The sequence below is a fragment of the Artemia franciscana genome, chromosome 17 (assembly GCF_032884065.1).
Source record: "Artemia franciscana chromosome 17, ASM3288406v1, whole genome shotgun sequence".
Taxonomy (NCBI): domain Eukaryota; kingdom Metazoa; phylum Arthropoda; class Branchiopoda; order Anostraca; family Artemiidae; genus Artemia; species Artemia franciscana.
The window spans coordinates 32,217,903-32,241,478 of record NC_088879.1 but is presented as its reverse complement, the minus strand read 5'-3'; the positions used below and the strand labels follow the sequence as shown (position 1 = coordinate 32,241,478).

Below are 23,576 nucleotides of genomic sequence, written 5' to 3'. Positions count from 1 at the left end.
TTTAACCGAACATTTCGGATACATATACAGTGTCCATCATCAGCTGATAATGATGATGGACGCTGTACATGTGTCCCAAATATTCAGTTAAATTTTACTGCTGATGATGGACACTGTATATGTGTCCGAAATTTTCAGCTAAAATTTTATATTTGTTTCACTGTCAATTAAAAGGTTTCATCCCTATTTTGAACTGTTATTTTTCCGTCATGAAAAGGTAGTGTGGTCTTCGAATTATCTTGCTCAGATATTTAATTTTTTAAAAAATATGTATTTTTTATGTTTCCAGGTTTATATATTCAATGATGATTTAAGGAGTAAGGATTGAGTGATTTAGTGCTCTCCGGGTTTAAGAAAATAAACTAAATATCGCATTGAACAACCTTAAAAACCATGCATTAGATTATAATATATCTATATTGTGCTATATAAAATTTTAATAAGTATCATAAAGTAACATATTACAACAAGTAATGTGTGTCATATCAGGCATCTTGAAATATTGTTGACGTCTTCAGTTTTGCATACTTTCCTGCCTTTGAGATATAGACTTACCTTACTAAATTTACCTTTCAGCCTTACCTACGTTTGTCAAAAGGTCACTTTTGGGGTTTAGGTACTTCGTTCTTTCTTTACTATACAGTTCGCTATTATCTGACTCAAAAATCTTGGTTCATTACAAGCTGCATTGGTTTAAACAGTGTTTAAGTTCATACCGTTTTTAACATTTTTCTAACTTTTTTCATTGAAAGGGAATCTAAAACTTTTTTGTAAATCTATATGGAAGTTAAGCAAGAGTTTCGGCATCTGCAATATAAACTTTTTTTTTTTTTTGGGGGGGGGGGTAATATTTTGTAATATAAAACGGACAAACTTTTGGGTAAAAAACTAAATCAGGTAATTTTTTGATAAACTATTGTAAATAAATTAAGATAAATAGATCTCAATCGAATTGAATGTAAATAAGTTTAAATTATATATAGAATAAAATATAAGATATAGTACTAATGAATTTAAATTAAATATAAACAATCACAACTACGTAAATTAAATTAAGAAAAAAAATGAACTTGGTAACTCGGACATATTGTTATAGAAACCTTACGATAGTTGTAGAAACTTTTACCATAAAAGTCAAATAAAGATAAACTATCTATTTAAAATTTCATATATAATCTGTTAAAAATCTCAATCAGGTAATTTTTTTTATAAATTTCTGCAATTAAATATGAAATAAATAAATTCCAATCGAATTGAATGTAAATCCGTTTATTAAGTTAAATATTAATAAATCTGGAATTCAGGATAAACAATCTCAATTGCATAAGTCAAATTAATAAAAAAGTGAATTTGGTAACTGGGATGTGTTGTCATAGAAATCCTACGATAGCTATAGAAACTGCTACGATAGAAACCTAATGAATGTAAATTGTATATTAAAAATTTCAGTCACGTATTTTTTCGATAAATTTCTCTAATTAAATATGAAATAAATAAATTTCGGTCAAATTGAATGTAAATCCGTTTAAATTAAATATAAATATTAATTTCAATAAATATGAAATTAAGTATAAACAATCTCAATTGCATAAATTAAATTAATAAAACGTGAATTTGTAACTCAGATGTGTTGCCATAGAAATCTTACGATAGTTATAGGAACACTTAAGATATAAACTTAATAAAAGTAAATTATGTGGTATCTCAATCAGGTAATATTTTGATTAATTATTGCAATTAAACATAAAATAAATTAATATCAATCGAATTGAATTTATATCCGTCTCAATTAAACATAAACTAAAAATATTAGGTTTAATATTAATAAATCTGAAAGTATAAGCAAGCTCAATTGCATAAATTAGACTTTTTTTTAACCTGACTTTGGTAACTTGGGTGAAGAAACAAGGTTTTTGCATCTATAATATAAACCTATAATGTTGTTATAACTGGTTGTGACGATAGCAAAAAACAAAAATATAAAATGCATTATCAATAAATATAAAGTGAAAAATAAGCAATCTAAATTGCGTAAATTAGATTTAAAGAATTTGAATTTGATAACCTGGTAAAATATGGTGAAAATCTGTTTAAATATATAAAATATTAAATATAACGTTAAAAAATATAAATTAACTACACAGAATCTTAATTATTGCAAATTAAATAAAAAAAAATGAATATGGTAACTTGGATGTAGAAACAAGAATTTAAATCGGTAGTTATTGAACTACATTGATCTTTCAGGTATAAATTGGTCTCACGATAGCAGCCAGATAAAAGTAAATTATCTGGTAAAAATCCCATTCGCGTAAATTTTGGATAAATAATTATAATTAAATACGGAATAAAAAAGAACTCACTCAAATTGAATCTTAATCACTTTTATTTAAATTTGAAAAAAATATATCAAATGTAATATTATTAAATCTAAAATTAAGCATAAACAATCTCCATGGCGTAATTAAATTTTGCAAACCTGAATTTGGTAACTTGGATGCAGAAATGTGAGTTTCTACATCAAACAGTTCGTGGTAACGAACTGTAGTAAGGAGCGACCCGGCTCAGTAGTAAACGGAACTCTAAAAAACGGAATTTTGATGCTAAAAGATACATAAAAAGAATCAAATTTTCATGCTGATTCTAAATATATAAGTTTCATTACATTTAGTCTTTGTCATCAAAAGTTACGAGCCTGAGAAAATTTGCCTTATTTTGGAAAATAGGGGGAAACATCTCCTAAAAGTCATAGAATCTTAACGAAAATCACACGATCGCATTCGGTGTATCAGAGAACCCTATAGCAGAAATTTCAAGCTCCTAGCTACAAAAAAGTGGAATTTCGTATTTTTTGCCAGAAGACCAATCACGGGTGCGTGTTTATTTGCTTGTTTGTTTTTTTTCCCAGGGGTCATCATATCGACCAGGTCGTCCTAGAAAGTCGCAAGGGGACTCATTCTAACTGAAATAAAAAGTTCTACTGCCCTTTTTAAGTGACCAAAAAATTGGAGGGCATCTAGGCCCCCTCCCACGCTCATTTTCCCCAAAGTCACCAGATCAAAATTCTGAGATAGCCATTTTATTCACCATAGTCGAAAAACCTAATAACTATGTCTTCGGGGACGACTTACTCCCCCGCAGTCCCCATGGGAGGGGCTGCAAGTTACAAACTTTTACCTGTGTTTACATATAGTTATGGTTACTGGGAAGTGTACGGATGTTTTCAGGGGTATTTTTTGGTATGGGAGGGAGAGTTGAGGTGGGGGGAGGTTACGTGGGAGGATCTTTCCATGGAAAAACTTCTCATAGGGGAAGCGACTTTCAATGAAGGGGGCGCAGGATTTTTTAGCATTATTAAAAAAAAAAAAATGAAAAAATAAGTATGAAAAGTTTTTTTCGACTGAAAGTGAGGAGCAGCATTAAAACTTAAAACGAACAGAAATTATTGCCCATATGAGGGGTTTACCTCCTCGTAATACCTCGCTCTTTACGCTAAAGTATTTTTAGTAATTGCAACTGTTTATTCTACGGCCTTTGTGATTCAAGGGTCATTCTTAAGGAATTGGGACGGAATTTAAGCTTTAGTGTAAAAAGTGAGGTATCGACATCCTTATATACGCAATAAAAACACACGAATAAAGAAGTTCGTCACGTAAGTTAATTCGTAAATTACGTATATTTTTTACTTATAAAATGTTCGTAATAAAATTAAAAGTTCTAGTTGCCTTTTTAAGTAATCAAACAATTAGAGGGCAGCTAGGCTTCCTCCTTCTCTCCTTTTTTCTCAAAATCTTCCGATTAAAACTATGAGAAAGCCATTTAGCCAAAAAGAAAATTAATATGCAAATCTCGTTTTAATCATATATGTGCGGAGAGCCAAGATCAAAACATGCATGAATTAAAAAACGTCCAGAAATTAAATTAAAAAAAGGTTTTTTAAATGAAAGTAAGGAGTGACATTAAAACTTAAAACGAACAGAAATTACTCCATATATGAAAGGGGCTTTTCCTCCTCAACGCCCCGCTCTTTACGCTAAAGTTTTTTTTTACTGTTTTAAAATGTAGAGTTAAGAGAAAGAGTCAAACTTTAGCGTAAAGAGTGGGGCGTTGAGGAGGAAAAGACTTCTTCATATACGGAGTAATTTCTGTTCGTTTTAAGTTTTAATGTCGCTCCTTACTTTCATTTTTAAAAAAAACTTTTTTTTAAGTTAATATATAGTATAAACTTATAATGTTGTTATAACTAGCTGTCGTGATCCCAGCCTAATAAAGATAAATATTTTGTCTCAATCAAATTGAATAAAATTGTAAGCAAATCGAATATGAACCAGTTTAAATTTTAACTAATCAGTTAAATATTAATAATTATTCATTAATATACTTTATATTACGATCTAAATTTTATATAGAATAAATTATATTTTAGAAAAACTTAATTTGGTAACTTAGATATAGAAAGAAGAGTTTCTACATCTGTAACATAAACCTATAATGTTGTTAATGGTAATTTGTTGATAAATTATTATAATACAATACAGCCTTTTTTTAGTCGAGTTTAGTGTGAGTCAGCCTAAACTTAATGCAAAATAAAAACAATAATTGTAATATTAATAATTCAGATAAAGTACAAAAATCTGAATTGCGTAAAACAAAAGAAAAAAAAAAGAAACTGAATTTGGTAATTTGGATGTAGAAACAAGAGTTTTCAGATCTGTAATATAACTTTTGCGATAGATAGATGCCTGGTAAAAGTAAATTTTCTGGTTAAAATCTCGACCAGGTAAATTTTTGATGAGTTATTATCATCAGATGTAAGGCAAATAAATCTCAACCGAAGTGACGTGAATCATCTTAAATCAAACAGTTCGTGGTAACGAACGTGGTAACGAAACCCAGAAGACACGCTCTTTCCGTAGTCCCACCACTGAGAGATATGGATATTTTTAATTCGTACAGGCATAGCCATTGAATTATAAGTTTTATTCAGCTATTTTCTTCGCTCAATTATTCCTACGCCATTATGCTCATCTACTTATCTTGCTCATCTACTTATCTACTGAAATAAACAATTAGATGTTGCGCTCAAGTGCTGGTTCATCTGGTCAATCTATGCTTCAAACTCGGATCTTTCCCTGAAGTGATGAAAGCTGCTCGAGTTACTCCCCTGCATAAAGGAGGAAACAAGCAAGATCCATCCAATTATCGACCTTTTCCCATTTTGTCCGCTTTTAGCTAAGTTATTGAAAAGTGTATATCTAACAGGTTGAATAGTTTTCTGAAGAAAACAGATTTTTTTCAGCCCATTTCAATTTGGATTTAGGTCTTCATACTCTAGAGAACATGCAATATTAAAGCTAACCCAGTTTTGAATGATGCCTTGGATAAAGGTCTGCTACCCGCAACAGTATTCGTCGATATAAAAAGCAAGGAGCGACCCGGCTCAATAGTAACCAAAACTCTAAAAAATTGAATTTTGATATCAATAGCTATATCAAAAGAATCGCATTTTAATGCTGATTTTAAATATATAAGTTTTATCAAGTTTAGTCTTACCCATCAAAAGTAACGAGCCTGAGAAAATTTGCGTTATTTTAGAAAATAGGAGGAACCCCCTCCCCTAAAAGTCATAGAATCTTAACGGAAATCACACCATCAGATTCAGCGTATCATAGAACTATACTGTAGAAGTTTCAAGCTCCTATCTACAAAAACGTGGAATTTTATATTTTTTGCCAGAATGCAGATCACGGATGCGTGTTTATTTGTTTGTTTTTTTTTGTTTTTTTTTCCCAGGGGTGATTGTATCGACCCAGTTGTCCTAGAATGTTGCGAGAGGGCTCATTCTAACGGAAGTGAAAAGTTCTAGTGCCCTTATTAAGTGAACAAAAAATTGGAGGGCACCTAGGCCCCCTCCCATGCTAATTATTTTCCAAGATTCAACGGATAAAAATTCTAAGATAGCCAGTTTATTCAGCGTAGTCGGAAAACCTTATAACTATGTCTTTGGGGACGACTTACTCCCCCACTGTCCCCGTGGGAAAGGCTACAAGTTACAAACTTTGACCAGTGCTTACACATAGTAATGGTTATTGGGAAGTCTACTTGCGTTTTCAGGAGGAGTTTTTGGTTGGGGGAGGGGTTGAGAATAGGGGGATAGCCTGGGGGAACTTTCCATCGAGGCATTTGTCATGGTGGAAGAAAATTTCCATGAAGGGAGCGCAGGATTTACTAGCATTATAAAAAAAACAATGAAAAAACAAATACGAGAAAGTTTTTTTCAGCTGGAAGTAAGGAGCAGCATTAAAACTTAAAACAAACAGAAATTATTATCCATATGAGGGGATCACCTCCTCCTAATATCCCGCTCTTTACGCTAAAGTATTTTTAGTAATTTCAACTATTTATTCTACGGCTTTTGTGATTCAGGGGTCATTCTTAATGAATTGGGACAAAATTTAAGCTCTAGTGTAAAGAGCCAGGTACTGACTAAGGGGTGAACCCCCTCATATATGTAATATAAACATAATAATACTAAACTTCTTTATGTAAGCTAATTTGTAAGTTACGTATATCTTTTACGAATAAAAAGATACGTAAAAAATTTAAAGTTCTAGTTGCCTTTATCTTAATTAACCAAAAAATCGGAGGGCAACTAAGCTTCCTCCCCCGCTCTATTTTCTCAAAATCATTCGATCAAAATCATGAGAAAGACTTTAAGCCAAAAAATAAAAAAAAAAATTTCCAGGGGTGATCGTATCGACCCAGTGGTCCTAGAATTTTGCGAGAGGGCTCATTCTAACGGAAAAGACAAGTTCTAGTGCCCTTTTTAAGTGACCAAAAAATTGGAGGGCACCTAGGACCCCTCCCACGCTAATTAATTTCCCAATGTCAACGGATCAAAATTCTGCGATAGCCATTTTATTCAGCGTAGTCGAAAAACCTTTTAACTATGTCTTGGGGACGAATTACTCCCCCAGTCCCCGTGGGAGGGGCCACAAGTTACAAACTTTGACCAGTGCTTGCATATAGTAATGGTTATTTGGAAGTGTACTGACGTTTTCAGGGGAATTTTTTGGTTGGGGGAGGGGTTGAAAAGAGGGGGATATGTTGGGGAACTTTCCATTGAGGAATTTGTCATGTTGGAAGAAAATTTCCATGAAGGGAGCGCAGAATTTTCTAGCATTATTTAAAAAAAAACAATGAAAAAATAAATATGAAAAGTTTTTTCAACTGGAAGTAAGGAGCAGCGTTAAAGCTTAAAACGAACAGAAATTATTACGCATATGAGGGGCTCACCTCCTCCTAATACCCCGCTCTTTACGCTAAATTATTTTTAGTGATTTCAACTATTTATTCTACGGCTTTTGTGATTCAGGGGTCATTCTTAATGAATTGGGACAACATTCAGTCTTTAGTGTAAAGAGCGAGATACTGACGAGGGGGTGAATCCCACGTATATGTAATAAAACGTGAGATTACAAAAGTGCGTTACGTAAGCTAATTTATAAATAACGTTTATCTTTTACTAATGGAAACGTTCGTAAAAAATAGGTAACTAGGCTTCCTCCACCGTTCCCTTTTTTCTCAAAATCATTCGATCAAAACTATGAGAAAGCCATTTAGCCAAAAAAAAACTTGCAAATTTCGTTTTAATTATTCCTCTGCGGAGAGCCAAAATTAAAACATGCATTGATTCAAAAACGTTCAGAAATTAAATAAAAAAACAAGTTTTTTAGCTGAAAGTAAGGAGCCACATTAAAGCTTAAAACGAACAGAAAGTACATCGTATATGAAAGGGGCTGCTTCCTCATCAACGCCCCGCTCTTTACGCTATAGTTTTTTGCTGTTTTAAAAAGCAGAGTTGAGAGAAAGAGTCAAAGTTTAGCGTAAAGAGCGGAGCGTTGATGAGGAAGCAGCCCCTTTCACATACGATGTACTTTCTGTTCGTTTTAAGTTTTAATGTCGCTCCTTACTTTCAGCTAAAAAACTTGTTTTTTTATTTAATTTAGCATAAAATAGAAATATTAACTTTATTATTTACATAAAATCAAAGATATACGTAAACTAAATTTAAAAAATTTGGATTTTATTAACCTAGTAAAATATGGTAAATTTTGGTAAAAAGTAAAATCACAAGCTCACTTAACCTCTATTATCCTTTGGTAGAAGCATCAATCATCTTAGGAAGTGTGCCTCTTTATTTCCTTCCCTTGCAATAAACTGGAGCCCTCTTGTGATTTTCAACTTTTTGGGTCATTAGCATTTAGAGTGCTCAAGAAAGTATTACGTTCTTCGACTAGAAATCCCTGGAAACTCTTGAGCTTGTCGTTACACCTTAATAATTTATCCGTTTCTTTGTTCTTGGACTTGTTAGTTATTGCCGGGAGTTTCTTGTTTGGTAGTTTATACAAACTTATTTCTACATTTTAGGAAATAACTTTTGTTAGCTTGTTAGACAAAAAACGAAAGTGGTTAGCTATTGCTTGGATTTTATTGTTAGGTACTATTGACAAACTTATTCCCAAATTTATGATAGGAACTCTCTGTTTGCTTGTTTAGCAAAAAAGAAAATGGAACCTGACAAGTATAACCGACGCTCAGTTTTTTTTTAGAGAATTTTTGCTGTACAAAAAATAGGAAAAAACGTCAACATTTTACTTGTCCTTTCAAAAAAACTTAAAAAATTTCTTAGACCTTTTGATTTGACCCCATATTTTAGACCTTGGATGGAATCACAGCTGCTTTGGGCCATATATATAAATTAATATGACATATTTTTTGGTAGGAATCCCTTTATTGGTAAATTAAATAGCTCTTAAGGGTATTTCTTTTTTCTGGGATCGTTTGACCCCTCTCCTTTCTTTAGTCCTTGACGTAGAAACCTTTACTTTTTCTAGCTATTTTAATGCATTTTCAATATAATTCACCTATTTGTACATTATTTTCGTAATTTGTGAACATGTTTTGCGAACGATTACTTTTGCAATTTGATTTCAGGTAAAAACACAAAATAAAAATAAAAAACGATAAATTTCTATCCTGGACTTATAATTAGTAAATTTAACACTTCATATTTGCTTCTTTCCTCTCCCTTTTCTTCTTTGTTCTTTCTTCTCTTCTTTTAAAAACTTAAGGGTGATATAATAATGTCTCTTTATTCGAGCCAGCCTAGTTGTTTAAGATACAGTTATAAGGGTAACTTGAGTGGGATCTCTTTCATGGTTGCAGAGTATCAGATGCGACCTAGAAAAGAACGAACTCTAGCCTATAGTCACTGAAAATTTAAAAATATGCGTAAAAAAATGTCTAACGAGGAAAAGTTGCCATATGAAGCTGATTCAGGAATAGTATTTGTTATTTCTGTTAATCTTTATGGTAAAAGTTTTTTTTTTGGAAAATCAAACTTGTGGGAATTTCGAAAAATAGCCTGAAACTCCGCGAAAAATCCACGGATACTCTTGAATCAGCGCATCAACGAAAATCGCTTTTTAGTGTTGGAAGCAGTGATCTGTCTCCTTTCCCCTCCCCTATAAAGACCGTATCCCTAAACATACGGAGGAGGCGTAATTTTGAGGTGTGTATAAAACTTGGAAGAAAATATTCCAAGTAAAATATGTTATTTACATCAAATTAAATTAACGGAGTTTTGTCCCTCATTTTTGCAAGATCTTTTGAAGTCTTTTCTAAGCACATTTGCTTAAATATGAATATAATTGATATATTTAGATGTTAAAAATAATGCAATCTTCGCATTTTTCGAATTTTCAGCTCCCAATACCTAGGGTCTTCCCTATTTTTCCGTTTGTGAGCTGTCCAAGATAGGTCGAATGTTTTGCGAGCTAGTTAGCGGTTCCGAAGAAAAGGAACAAAGTAATTTAGATTATAATTAGTTTATTTCTCAATCCACATCTATTATTTTGCGCCTGTGTCGGCCTGTAGAATGTCGATCAAAGACTAAGGATCTGTGCTCTTAATGACATATCTAGGTCCCTGACTCCCCAGTGACCTTGAGGCAAAGGCTGTATTGTCACTGAAATTTTAATATATGCTTGAATAACGGAATAATATATTCAAAATAAGTCTTATGCTTTTTTCCGTTATAAGGGGCTTCTTGGGTTTTGTTTTCTCTCTCTCCTAAAAGGACCTGTACTAAGTTTGAGTAATTAAACAATGCACTATAGAATAGTAAAATCCTTCTGTTTTTCGGTTCTTATAACCATCTCCTTTCCCTCTTGTCTTCTTTCTTCGTCTTTTCTGTACCCGCGAGTAGATTAATATTTTCTAGATAACTACCGATTCCGATAAGATTTAAGATCGTTAAAAACGTCTTGTTTCTCCTACTTACTACTACTTCTACTACTAACAACTCACCGCCGCACCAAGTCGCCTGAGGCCAACACAGCTACGCACGCTCCTCCTCCATCCAAATCTATTCAAAGCCTCCCTTTTTACACCCTCCCAGGAAGTTTCCATTTCCCTTAAGTCTTTTTATAATTTCCTCCAACCCTAACCGCAGACGACCTGCTTTCCGTTGAGCCCTAGACGATTGGTCAAATAGGCGTATGGCCGACAGTCTTCGACAGTCTGTCATCCTTCATCTGCAGAATATGCCCTAGCCATCTTAGCCTCTCTCTCATTACAGCCCTAGAAAGCGGGATTGAACCACACTTTTGTACAGCCTGATGTTTGAAATACGGTCAGTCAGCCGGGTAACCAGAACAATTCGTAGGTAATATCTCTGGAAAATTTCTAGGTAATTTCTCCTTTCGTAGTTCAGAGCACTGTAGCTTCCAATATTCTAATCTTGGTTTGCAGACTTATCTTCCTATTCTTGCAAACTTTTTTTTTTAACTGTGAAAAAACACCCAGAGTCATGGCTATTTTGCATTTAACATCCTCACTTCTCCCACCATCTTTACTAATAATACTATCAAGGTAAGTGAAGCTGTCCACCTGATCAGTCTTATGTTACCCAACGTCACCTTTTCATCTTCACTTATTCCTAGCCTTACCAACTTAGTCTTCTTAACATTAATTTTAAAACTTGTTCTAGCACCCAGAACTCGCAAAACCTCTAGAAGTTCATTTATTTTGCTCACTCTTTCATTTAGGATGCTTAAACCATAAGCTTAATCTAATTCCAGGAAAGTGTTTCCTCCCCTTTTGATTGCGTTTTCTCTCATTGCCTTTCCTGTGCTCCTCAAGACGAAGTCTATCAAAATGATCCATAGAACATAATCCTGCTTAACTTCTAATTTAATACGAAACCAGCAGCATACCTCATTTTTTACCTTAACCGTAGCAGTGTTATTCTTGTGCGTAGCACTAATTACTTCAATGTATTTGTCTGGTATACCATACAAGGATAAGACTTTCGCTAAAGCTCTTTCAAACAGTTCGTGGTAACGAACTGTAGTAAGGAGCGACCCGGCTCCATAGTAACCGAAACTCTAAAAAATCGAATTTTGAAACCAATAGTTACATCAAAAGAATTGCATTTTATTGCTGATTTTAAATATATAAGTTTCATCCAGTTTAGTCTTACCCATCAAAAGTTACAAGCCTGAGAAAATTAGCCTTATTTTAGAAAATAGGGGGAAACACCCCCGAAAAGTCATACAATCTTAACGAGAATCACACCATCAGATGCAGCGTATCAGAGAATCTTAGTGTAGAAGTTTCAAGCTCCTATCTACAAAAATGTGGAATTTCGCATTTGTTGCCAGAACGGATCACGGATCACAGACGGATCACGCATGCGTCCTTATTTGTTTTCTTTTCTTTTCTTTTTCCAGGATCATATCGACTCAGTGGTCCTAGAATGTCGCGAGAAGGCTCACTCTATCGGAAATTAAAAGTTCTAGTGCCCTTTTTAAGTGACCAAAAAAATTGGAGGGCACCTAGCCCTCTCCCATCTTCATTTTTTCCCCATAGTCACCGGATCAAAATTCTGAGATAGCCATTTTATTCACCATAGTTGAAAAACCTAATAACTATGTCTTATTCCCCCACAGTCCCTGGACGACTTACTCCCCCACAGTCCCTTTGGGAGGGACTGCAAGTTACAAACTTTGACCAGTGTTTACATATAGTAATGGTTATTGGGAAGTGTACAGACGTTTTCAGGGGGATTTTTTGGGTTTGAGGGAGGAGGAGATGTTGAGGGGGGGGGGTTACGTGGGAGGATCTTTCCATTGAGGAATTTGTCATGGGGGAAAAGAATTTCATTGAAGGGGGTGCAGGATTTTCTAGCATTATTTAAAAGAAAACAATGAAAAAATAAATATGAAAAGTTTATTCAAGTGAAAGTAAGGAGCGACATTAAAACTTAAAACGAGCAGAAATTATTACGCATATAGGGGTTTCACCTCCTCGTAATAACTCGCTCTCTACGCTTACGTATTTTTAGTGATTTTAACTATTTATTCTACGGCCTTTGTGATTCAGGGGTCAGTCTTAAGAAATTGGGACAAAATTTAAGCTTAAGTGCAAAAAGCGAGGTATTGACGAGGGGCTGAACCCCCTCATGTACATAATAAAAATATACGAATATAGAATTTTGTTACGTAAGTTAATTTGTAAGTTGTGTACATTTTCTACTAATGAAAACGTTCGTAAAAAATTTAAAAAGTTCCAGTTGCCTTTTTAAGTAATCAAAAAATTGAAGGGCAACTAGGGCAACTATGAGAAAGCCATTCAGCCAAAAAAAATTAATATGCAAATTTTGTTTTAATTATTTATGTTCGGAGAGCCAAAATCAAAACATGCATTAATTCAAAAACGTTCAGAAATTAAATAAAAAAAGACAACTTTTTTTTCAAGTGAAAGTAAGGAGCGACATTAAAACTTAAACGAACAGAAATTACTCCGTATATGAAAGGGGCTTTTCCTCCTAAACGCCCCGCTGTTTATGCTAAAGTTTTTTACTGTTTTAAAAAGTAGAGTTAAGAGAAAGAGTCAAACTTCAGCGTAAGGAGCGGGGTGTTGAGGAGGAAAAGCCCCTTTCATATACGGAGTAATTTCTGTTCATTTTAAGTTTTAATGTCGCTCCTTACTTTCACTTGAAAAAACTTCTCATATTTATTTTTTCCTTGTTTTCTTTTAAGTAATGCTTCTTCCTGTCTTAAAAAGTAGAGTTAAGAGAAAGAGTCAAACTTTAGCGTAAAGAGCGGGGTGTTGAGGAGGAAAAGCCCCTTTCATATACGGAGTAATTTCTGTTCGTTTTAAGGTTTAATGTCGCTCCTTACTTTCAGTTTAAAAAAAACTTGTTTTTTTTATTATTTAATTATCAACAGAATCGAACGCTTGCTCATAATCTACGAAATTGAGGACCAAAGGTGTTTGATAAATCTGGCACATCTCCCAAGAGCTTAAATTTGATCGATACATCTACCCTTTCTAAAACCGTTCTGTTCATCTCTTACAATTTTGTCGACATCATCTCTTAGTCCAAAAAGTATCATGTTACTAAGTGATTTGTTATCTACAGAGACCAGGCTAATACCTCGATAAAACCACACTCAATCTTGTCACCTTTCTTATACAGTTGTTTAATTAGGGTTTTCCTAAAATCGCTAGGTACATCCCCTTTTCCAAAAATCATACTCATAATCTCCAGTAACTTATTTATAACCTCAGAGCTACAATATTTCATAAACTCATTTACAGCACTATCAAACACCTGGAACCTTATTATTTTTTGATCCATTTAGTATTGTCGCTAATTCTTCCTTACAAAACAAATCTTCTTTCATATCTAAGGTATCATCACCAACTTTTTTATTTTCCTCTGTATCTTTTCCTGCAATTATATCTTGGTTTAGCACGTTCTCAAAATGCTCTACCCATCTCTCTTTCCTTATATTAGTTGTAGTCCCGTTCCTATCTTTAACTGGGACAAGTTAGGAATGACTACTCCCTCTCAACTTATTAACATATCAGTACAATATTTTACTATTATGCCATCTAGCTGCATCTTCCAGATCCTCGGCAATTCTATCCATGACCTCCACTAGTTCATATTTTAATCCTTTTTTCACTCATTTTTTCGTACTTGATTCACAGATACTACATCCTCCTAATCTCCTTTTTCGATGGGCATGCTCTATTCATTTACGTATCATATGCCTTTAGAATTGTATACAATATGCTCTTAGTATGCATTTTTTTTATTTCATGAAGGGGAGGGGATATCTCTTTCTCTTTCCGTAGCACTTGCAGTAGCCCCTTGGTTTAAAAACAAACATCTACATGATATTGAGTTTGGTTATTTTGCCTATTAGTTTTGAAATGAATTTGTGTTTGTTAATGTCTTATCTTTTTTTTTTAAACAAGATATCAGATACATGTATATCTATCAGTCTTTTCAACATAAAATTTGCTGATTTTAGCAATGGACTAATATTTTATATTTACTTTCAAGGATCGATGAAGCTGAATTGGAGGCTGCATTTAGGTCAAAGCACATCATACAAACCCTTAAGTCTCCAAAATTGACTTTGCTTGACTCTGGTATGTCAATATCTAGGTCAATACTGCCTTCCATTGTCGATCTCTTACAACAGGCATTGAACGGACGGACCAGTTTAATAGCTTTAGAAAGCCGTAAAGGAACCAAATCTGAGGTGGATTCTGAATTGAAAAATTATGAAGGGATCTCTCTAGGCTTTGTGATTGATCCTGAAAAGGATTGGAGCCCTCTGATTAAAGGTCCAGAAGCTGATCAAATTGAAGTAAGCTGCCTTTATTCTCATCTTCATATTATTTACCCCATGTACACATATAAGTATTATGTACTCTATTGTATACAGTGGACTCTGTTATATCGCTATTTAGGCCGATATGACATTCGGTTGTCAATCTTGTACGGGGGGATTATAGGGATGCATAAGTTTAGTAGCTTTAGAAAGTTATAAAGAAGCCAAATGTTAAAAAGATTTTGAATTGAACAGTTCTTAAAGGATTAAATAAAAAAAAATAATTTTTTTAGCTGAAAGTAAGGAGCGACATTAAAACTTAAAACGAACAGAAATTACTCCGTATATGAAATGGGTTGTCCCCTCCGCAATCCCTCGCTCTTTACGCTAAAGCTTTTAATTGTTTTAAAAAGTAAAATTGTGGCAAAGAGTCAAACTTCAGCGTAAAGAGCGTAAATTGCGGAGGGGACAACCCATTTCATATACGGAGTAATTTCTGTTCGTTTTAAGTTTTAATGTCGCTCCTTACTTTCAGCTAAAAAAATTATTTTTTTTTATTTAATTTTTGAACGTTTTTGAATTAATGCATGTTTGGTTTTGGCTCTCCGCACATAAATTATTAAAGTGAAATTTGTATATTAATTCTTTTTTTGGCTAAATGGCTTTCTCTTAGTTTTGATCAGACGATTTTGAGAAATAAGGGGTGGAGAAGGAGGCCTAGTTGCCCTCCAATTTTTCGGTTACTTAAAAAGGCAACTAGAACTTTTAATTTTTAATGAACGTTTTTATTAGTAAAAAATACACGTAACTTAAGAATTAACTTACGTAACAAACTTTCATAACCTTATATTTTTATTATGTATACGAGGGGGTTTGTACCCTCGTTATTACCTCGCTCTTTACACTAAATCGTAAGTTTTGTCCCAATTCTTTAAGAATGACCCCTGAATCAGAAAGGCCGTAGAATAAATAGTTGAAATTACTAAAAATACTTTAGCATAAAGAGCAAGGTATTTATCTCCTCCTAAATACCTCGCTCTTTATGCTAAAGTATTTTTAGAACCCCTCATATGCGTAATTATCTCTGTTCGTTTTAAGTTTCAATGCTACTTCTTCCTTTCATTTGAAAAAACGTTTTCATGTTTATTTTTCATTGTTTTCTTATAGTAATGCTAGAGAATCCTGCGCCCTTTTCATTGAATTTTTCTTCCCCCATGACAGATTCCTCCAAGGAAGGATCCTCCAACATAGCCCCCTCTCCTCAGCCCCACCCCCAAACAAAATAAAATCCCCCTGAAAACGTCTGTACACTTCCCAATAACCATTACTATATGTAAACACTGGTCAAAGTTTGTAACTTGCAGCCCCTCCCCCAGGGATTGTGGGGGAGTAAGTCATCCCCAAAGACATAGTTATTATGGTTTGCGACTATGCTGAACAAAATGGCTATCTCAAAATTTTGATCCATTGACTTTGGTAAAAAAAAGAGCGTGGGAGGGGGCCTAGATGCCCTCCAATTTTTTTGGTCACTTAAAAAGGGCACTAGAACTTTTCATTTCCGTTAGAATGAGCCCTCTTGCGACATTCTAGGACCACTTGGTCGATACGATGACCCCTGGGAAAAGAAAAAAAACAAACAAAAAAACAAACAAACAAATAAACACACACCCGTGATTTGTCTTCTGGCAAAAAATACAAAATTCCACATTTTCGTAGATAGGAGCTTGAAACTTCTATAGTAGGGTTCTCTGATACGCTGAATCTGATGGTATCATTTTCGTTAAGATCCTACGACTTTTAGGGGGTGTTTCTCCCTATTTTCTTAAATAAGGCAAATTTTCTCAGGCTCGTAACTTTTGATGGGTAAGACTAAACTTGATGAAACTTATATATTTAAAATCAGCATTAAAATGCAATTCTTTTGATGTTGCTATTGATATAAAAATTCAATTTTTTTGAGTTTTGGTTACTATTGAGCCGGGTCGCTCCTTACTACAGTTCGTTACCACGAACTGTTTGATATATCTAGCCTTTGTAATTAATCCTGAAAAGGATTGGAAAGCGGCCTTTTTCAATAATTTTTGCCCAGGACGATGTCACTTTCAAGCCAAAAGGCATGCATGTTTACATTCATTGAAATATTACATAATACAAATTGAAGTACGAGAATTTTGTAGTAAGGAAACAATGTAAGTTCTTAATCAATTGGATTATCGTTCACATTTTAATCGATTTGTTGTCTCTTTGATATAGTAATAGTAGTAGTAGTTGACAGGTTTAATAGCAAAAATTTGACAGCTATCGCTGATTTGCGTTTCTTTACAACATATTCAAAATGAAACTACACTTGTGAATATAAATCAAACTATAAACATTAACTCTTATTGTACATTTCGACGAAAATTTGGACGAAAGAATCACCGAATCGGTCTGTTCTTGCTTTAACGGGAGCTAACTTATCTTGCTTTCTCTTTCTTGATGGTAGAGGTTTTTCAACGTTTAAATGAAGCAAAAAAAGCAAATGTCATGCTTGTCAAAAGTGGTCTGGTACATTTTGCAATAACGTTGTTTTTAGTATGAAAAAGCAGGCCTCAATCAGTATCATACATCTTTTATTGCTTTCTCTTCGAACGAAAATGTACGTTATAATTCAGCATAAGCCGTATCTTAAAGTGATGTAAACCCATTAGCGAATTATCCCAGGCACCTATCTATCCATCGAGAGTTGTAGAGTATGTGTGGATTGACTGAAATTTGACTAAAAAGACGGGCCAATTTTGCGGCTCTTTTGTTGTCAGGCTTGTCAGTCAAAGCTGCTAGCACCACACGGAACTCCCGAAGTGGTTAAATTGCTCAAATGATAATTTTTCTGAACTAATATTTACCATATTCCTAGCAGGTATGCTGGGACATTTTTAGAGACTCGTTTTCCTGAACTTTAAAAATAAATTTCTGATCCATCTCATTAACGAGGTGGGAGAAGCTAAAGGGTTTTCCAAAATTTCTGTGAAATTAGGTTTCTGCTTTAGTTCTCTGCTATTTATTTAGATCTCATATCCTATCTCAACGAGTTATGGCAAGACTGTCCAATCAATCAATGTTATTTTCTCGAGAGACTGTTGTTTCGCCGCACATGTCGACTGTGTAATTAGGAAAGGTAATGCTTCCCTTCAAACACTGTCCAAAATGCGTCGCTTTGGTTGCGATGTCAAAAGTCTCCTCCGTGCATATCTTTGTTATGTGCGACCAGTCTCGGAGTATGCGTACCCGGTGTGGGACCCTTCGGTACTACACACTGCTCACTTGATGTACGACCTAGAGTCAGTGCAAAAAAGGGCAGTTAGGATTATCCTGGGTTCTAGAGATATTCCTTACCAAGAAGCACTCATTATACTAAACATTCAGTGCCTAGAGCAAAGATTGTATGATCTCATCATGAGGTTTGGAAAACAATTGCTTTTAGACCCAGCCCATCGAGATATCTTAGACAGCAGAACCAGACAAAACTGATTCCTATACGTGCACGGACAAACCGATATTATAATTCATTTATGCCTTTTTTTAGGTCTATGTTTAACAGTGCATAATTTTTGTTTTTAATGTTTTTGTAACTGCAAATTAGCCAAGAGCTACGAAGCCAAGAGCTTTCTCTGTCTATCTCTATTAATTTTTAAATAGTTTAGCAACACCAACTAAAAATGGGAAGAGGCAGACTAATTTCAAAGAGTGGATATCGGTACATCTTTGTTTATGTATAAGACCATTAGAAGAGATCACACATGCTCTCCTTTATTGGTGTCTTTATTTGTAGCAATTAGACGATTAAAAAAGACCACGACTCCCTTCCGAACCCCCATTTCAAAAATAGAACGGATTTCCGACCGATCCTTTTTCCGAACCAACAGTCATTTCACAAATAGAACGGTGTTTTATTTTAGTGTTAGTAACTCTAACGGCGTTATTCACGTTAATACCCAAAGGTGAAGGATACTGAACGTTTCTCATCGGCAAAGACATGCCACTATAACAAAAGAGACGGTAGTTATCTGTAGATTAGTGCCTTATCCTTATTAAATAAAAAAAAAAACAAGTTTTTTCAACTGAAAGTAAGGAGCGACATTAAAACTTAAAACGAACAGAAATTACGTCGTATATGAAAGGGGCTACTTCCTCATCAACGCCCCGCTCTTTACGCTAAAGTTTGACTTTTTCTCTCAACTCTTCTGTTTAAAACAGTAAAAAACTTTAGCGTAAAGAGCGGGGCGTTTTCATTAAACGCCCCGCACATTAAATTGCACATTAAGGTCTTTTTTCACTAAAAATTTAATTCCCTTTTCCCCACTTTTTTCTCTTTTTGATTCCCTGTTTTTGCTAAATGTAAATGATTTATATGACTGTGTAAGTTTCCGCCTAACCAGTTCAAGCGATTGCGTTTCATTTTCACTATCCTTGGTCCTTTTAAGACGTGTCACCCAAAAACTTAGACAAAAGATTGCAGCTTATTAAAGGAAAGAGAATCTAAATCCGTAGAAACAATGCAAGACTGAGAAAGCAATCTATTTCAGAGTTAATCAAGAAAATGGCCCTGAAACCATATTGACAGGTACTATTCCATAGGAATAGGATCAATATCGCAAATTACTTTTTTCCTCTTCTGTCTTGTTGGTAAAGAAATGGAATATTTTTTTTTAGTAAAATCATTTTCGTGATTTTCTCCTGGATGAATAAAAGATGATAGAATGTTGGAAATTATTTAGAAATAGATAATATTATAATAGCTTAGAATATAAAAAAATCATAATCTCCTATTATGTTATGAGGATTGCGCCTTTGTGCATGATAATTTTTTTTCTGAAAGAATAAATTGACAGTAGTAAAATTAGTTTCAAAATTTGTTACCATAACTCCAATTTTAAATATTAGTTTAAGTGCTCATAACGGTGATAAGTCGCTTGAAGCTAACATGCTGGTCGAAAATCCCATCCTAGTTTCTGCTTAAAAACCTCCCAAGGAGTTTGCAAAAATTCAAGTTATTTTCGATAATATACATCCAGCATAATTCTGGTTATCTTTACAGGCAATTTAAGAGAATTAAGGTTAAAATTTTATGTTATTTTATTTTGTCATTCACCAGATTTCTGTTGCATTTGATCAAATGACTGATATCATTGTATTATGAATTACGCTGGCAGGTTTTTAACCACCTTATTCGTAAAATGTTACGTTGGGTACTTGATCACGAAACTTCAAAATTTTTTATCAGTCAATAGAAAGAAATTATAACAAAAATATTCTATTCAACTTTTGAGGTTACCTACTTACTTTTGGCGGGAACCAGGCAAAGAACTGTTCTGCTTGACACCAATGGACTTCAGAGTTACATCCGACGATCGCTTCGATCTATCGGCTGCATCATCTCCAGCGATCTTCTACCAGTCTCTGCCCCATCTCCTAATGACCTACAGAAGCACCTCCATTGCTCAAAATCATCTTTGAAATTTTGCCAAATTTTATTCGTCTGTCCTCCCCGGTGTCGTTTCCAGGATGGTACTGGCTCGCATATAAGGACGTCTCGACATTTTGTACATTTGGGGAGGTGCAAGGTGTGGATGAGAAGTTTAAGGTGACGTCTTTTGTTCATAGAGGATAGCTCTTCAGTCTAGCCACAGCGGCTTCACTAATAGAAATTCTAGACCATCTGCTGATTCGAAGTATGTAGCGAAGGCAGTGATGATCAAATGCGTCCAGGGCTCTAGCTTCTACAGCCTTGATCAGCCATGTCTCGCAGGCGTATAGTAGCACGGTTCGTACGGATACTGTGTAGATTCTGACTTTGATCTTTGTCGAGATCTCCCGTTTGGTCCATAGCGCCTGTTTCAGACTGGTAAAGGCTCCCCAAGCCCTTGATATCTAAGCAGAAATGTCTTTACCATCGCTACATTGTTTCGTCGTCCTTGTTGCTTCTAGAAGTCGAAGTTAAATTTAACTGTTCAACGATTCAGAAATTCATTGGTTCAGGCAATTAAGAGGTAATTTTCACGAGGATGCGAGCTGGATGAAAGTCCTGTATTCACTTGTATTTGTGTTTTTGAGGTGGATTTGTTCAATGATTTGTTTTTGTTTTCATCCTCCTCTCCATCCATTTCTTGCTGAGCTTGATAAAGCCTCTTAGTTAAACTCAGCCTTTTGACCAGAGTAGAAATGCTTGGACAAATCCACCTTTATGTTGAAATAATTGTTATTTTCACGAGGATGGAAGATGAAAATGAGTAGGGTTGCTAATTTTTCGGTCCCTTAATGCGGCGCCTGGACGTTCTTTACGCTAAAGTTTGACTTTTTCTCACAGCTCTACTTTTTAAGACAATGAAAACTTTAGCGTAAAGAGCGAGGCGTTGAGGAGGGGACAACCGCTTTCATATACGGAATAATTTCTGTTTGTTTTAAGTTTTAATGTCGCTCCTTACTTGCAGTTAAAAAACTTGTTTGTTTTAATTGAATTTCTGAACATTTTTAATTAATGCATGTTTGTTCCTGCGGCCCCTTCGTGAAAATTTTCTTCTCTCATGATAAATTCCTCCATGGAAAGATTCTCCCACGTAAGCCCCTCCCCCCGACCCCCCCCCCTTTGACGTGAAAAAGCCCCCCTGAAAACGTCTGCGCGTCCTAATAACCATTACTATGTGTAAACAATGGTCAAAGTCTGTAACTTGCAGCCCCTCCTTCGGGGACTATGGGGGATTAAGTCGTCCTGAAAGACATAATTATTAGGTTTTTTGACTATGCTGAACAAAATGGCTATCTCAAAATTTTGATTCAGTGACTTTGTGAAAAAATGAACGTGGGAGGGGGTATAGGTGCCCTCCAAATTTTCTGGTCACTTAAAAAGCGCAATAGAACTTTTAATTTCCACTAGAATGAGCCCTCTCGCAAAAAAAAAACCGTCTTCTGGGAAAAAATACATAATTCCATATTTCTGTAGATAGGAGCTTGAAACTTCTACAATAGGGTTCTCTGATACACTGTATTTGATGTTGTGATTTTCGTTAAGATTCTTTGACTTTTAGGGGGTGTTTCCCCCTATTTTCTAAAATAAGGGAAATTTTCTCAGGCTCGTAACTTTTGATGGGTAACTTGAATGAAACTTGAACTAAACTCATATATTTAGAATCAGCATAAAAATGCGAATCTTTTGGTGTAACTATTGATATCCAAATTCTATTTTTAGAGTTTCGGTTACTATTGAGCTGGGTCGCTCCTTAATACAGTTCGTTACCACGAACTGTTTGATTTACGAAATGTTTCCATTTTTTGCCCTTGTAAGTTCTAATTCTTTAAAATGTGCTACGTTTTTGCCTTTTTATGCCAAAATTAATTAAAAAAAAACTTTCCGAAAAAGAAGTTTTTCAAAGAAAAGTAAAGTCTATATTTGATTTAAGATCAGCAGATATAAATGCCTGTTAAAATTCAAGCTCAAAATGACAAGAAGTTACTATTGAAGAATAAATGAAACCCAAAACGAGCAGAAATTAAATAAACAATCATAGAAAAACATACAACAAGTAATAATATAAATGAATAAATAAAACTTAAAATTGAATATGCAAGCTTCAAACGAAAAAACGAAATATATTGATATTGAAGTATAAATGAAGCCCAAAACGAACAGAAATTAAATAAACAATCAATGCAAACAAAAATAGATACTAATATAAATGAATATATATATATATATATATATATATATATATATATATATATATATATATATATATATATATATAATTATGTTAATTATTGAAAGATCCATCAGTTCAAAATTTTATTTCACTGTAGTTTTATTTTATTTTCAATGTTGTATGAACCGGAAAAGAAAATATTTGTAATTGAATTCGTCTTCAGTGAAGCGTCAGCGACTCAGTAGGCTTTAGCTTTTTACAATTAAGGAAGGGGCAATATCCAAACTCTTGTTAGCAGATAAACTATATTCGTCTTGATTAATTTTAGAAAGAAACTAATAAATCAAACTGAATATTTGATATATAATGATATTAATAACTGAAAGCTCGTCAGTTCAAAATTCTACTCTAATTTTGATGTATATAAAAGAAAATATTTGCAATATAATCCGTTTTCAGTAAAAAGCCAATGACCAATAGGTTTTAGAACTTTACAGTTATAGAGGGCAATACCCAAACTCTTGTTTGTAGTGATTTTCTTTCGTTTCAAGCTTGATTTGTATATTCAGTTTAAGTTTCACTTGTTGTAAGATTAATTTATTCATTTATATTAGTATCGATTGTATGTTTGTTTGCACTGATAGTTTATATAATTTCCTTTCGTTTTGGATTTCATTTATACTTCAATAGCAAAATATTTTTTTTTTGTTTCAAGCTTGATCTGCGTATTCAATTTAAGCATTACTCGCTTTGAGATTCATTTATTCATTTATATTATTACTTGTTGTGTGTTCTTTTGCTATGATTGTTTATTTAATTTCAGTTCGTTTTGGGTTTCATTTATTCTTTAATAGTAATTTCTTTTCATATTGAGTTTGACTTTTAATAGGTATTTGTATCTGCTGGTCTTAAGTTTAAAATGGCCTTTACCTTTCTTTGAAAAACTTCTTTTTCGTAAAGTTTTTTTTTTTATTAATTTTTGTTCATTTTTGATTGCAAAAAGTTCTAAGTTTTTAAAAATTCCTTATTTCAAAATCAGCCTTGTTTTTCAACATCATATGTTCATCAGAGTACCAAAACTAGTATCAATAACAATATCAAAGTAAAAAAATAACAAAGCAAAGAAAGCATCAAAGGAAACAAGTTATCAAAGTAATAAAATTGAATAAATTTCTTACGTCAGTTTAACGCTTGCAATTGTTTT

At 33.9% G+C, this 23,576-nt stretch overlaps 1 protein-coding gene across 1 annotated transcript in view; it reads left to right on the top strand.

Annotated features, from left to right (window-relative positions):
- Positions 1–23,576, top strand: part of LOC136038146 (nucleolar protein 6-like) — a 246,634-nt gene that overhangs the window by 105,067 nt on the left and 117,991 nt on the right. Inside the window, exon 11 of the mRNA XM_065721187.1 lies at positions 14,423–14,732. Coding sequence (XP_065577259.1) covers positions 14,423–14,732 — 310 coding nt within the window. The remainder of the gene's footprint in view (positions 1–14,422; positions 14,733–23,576) is intronic.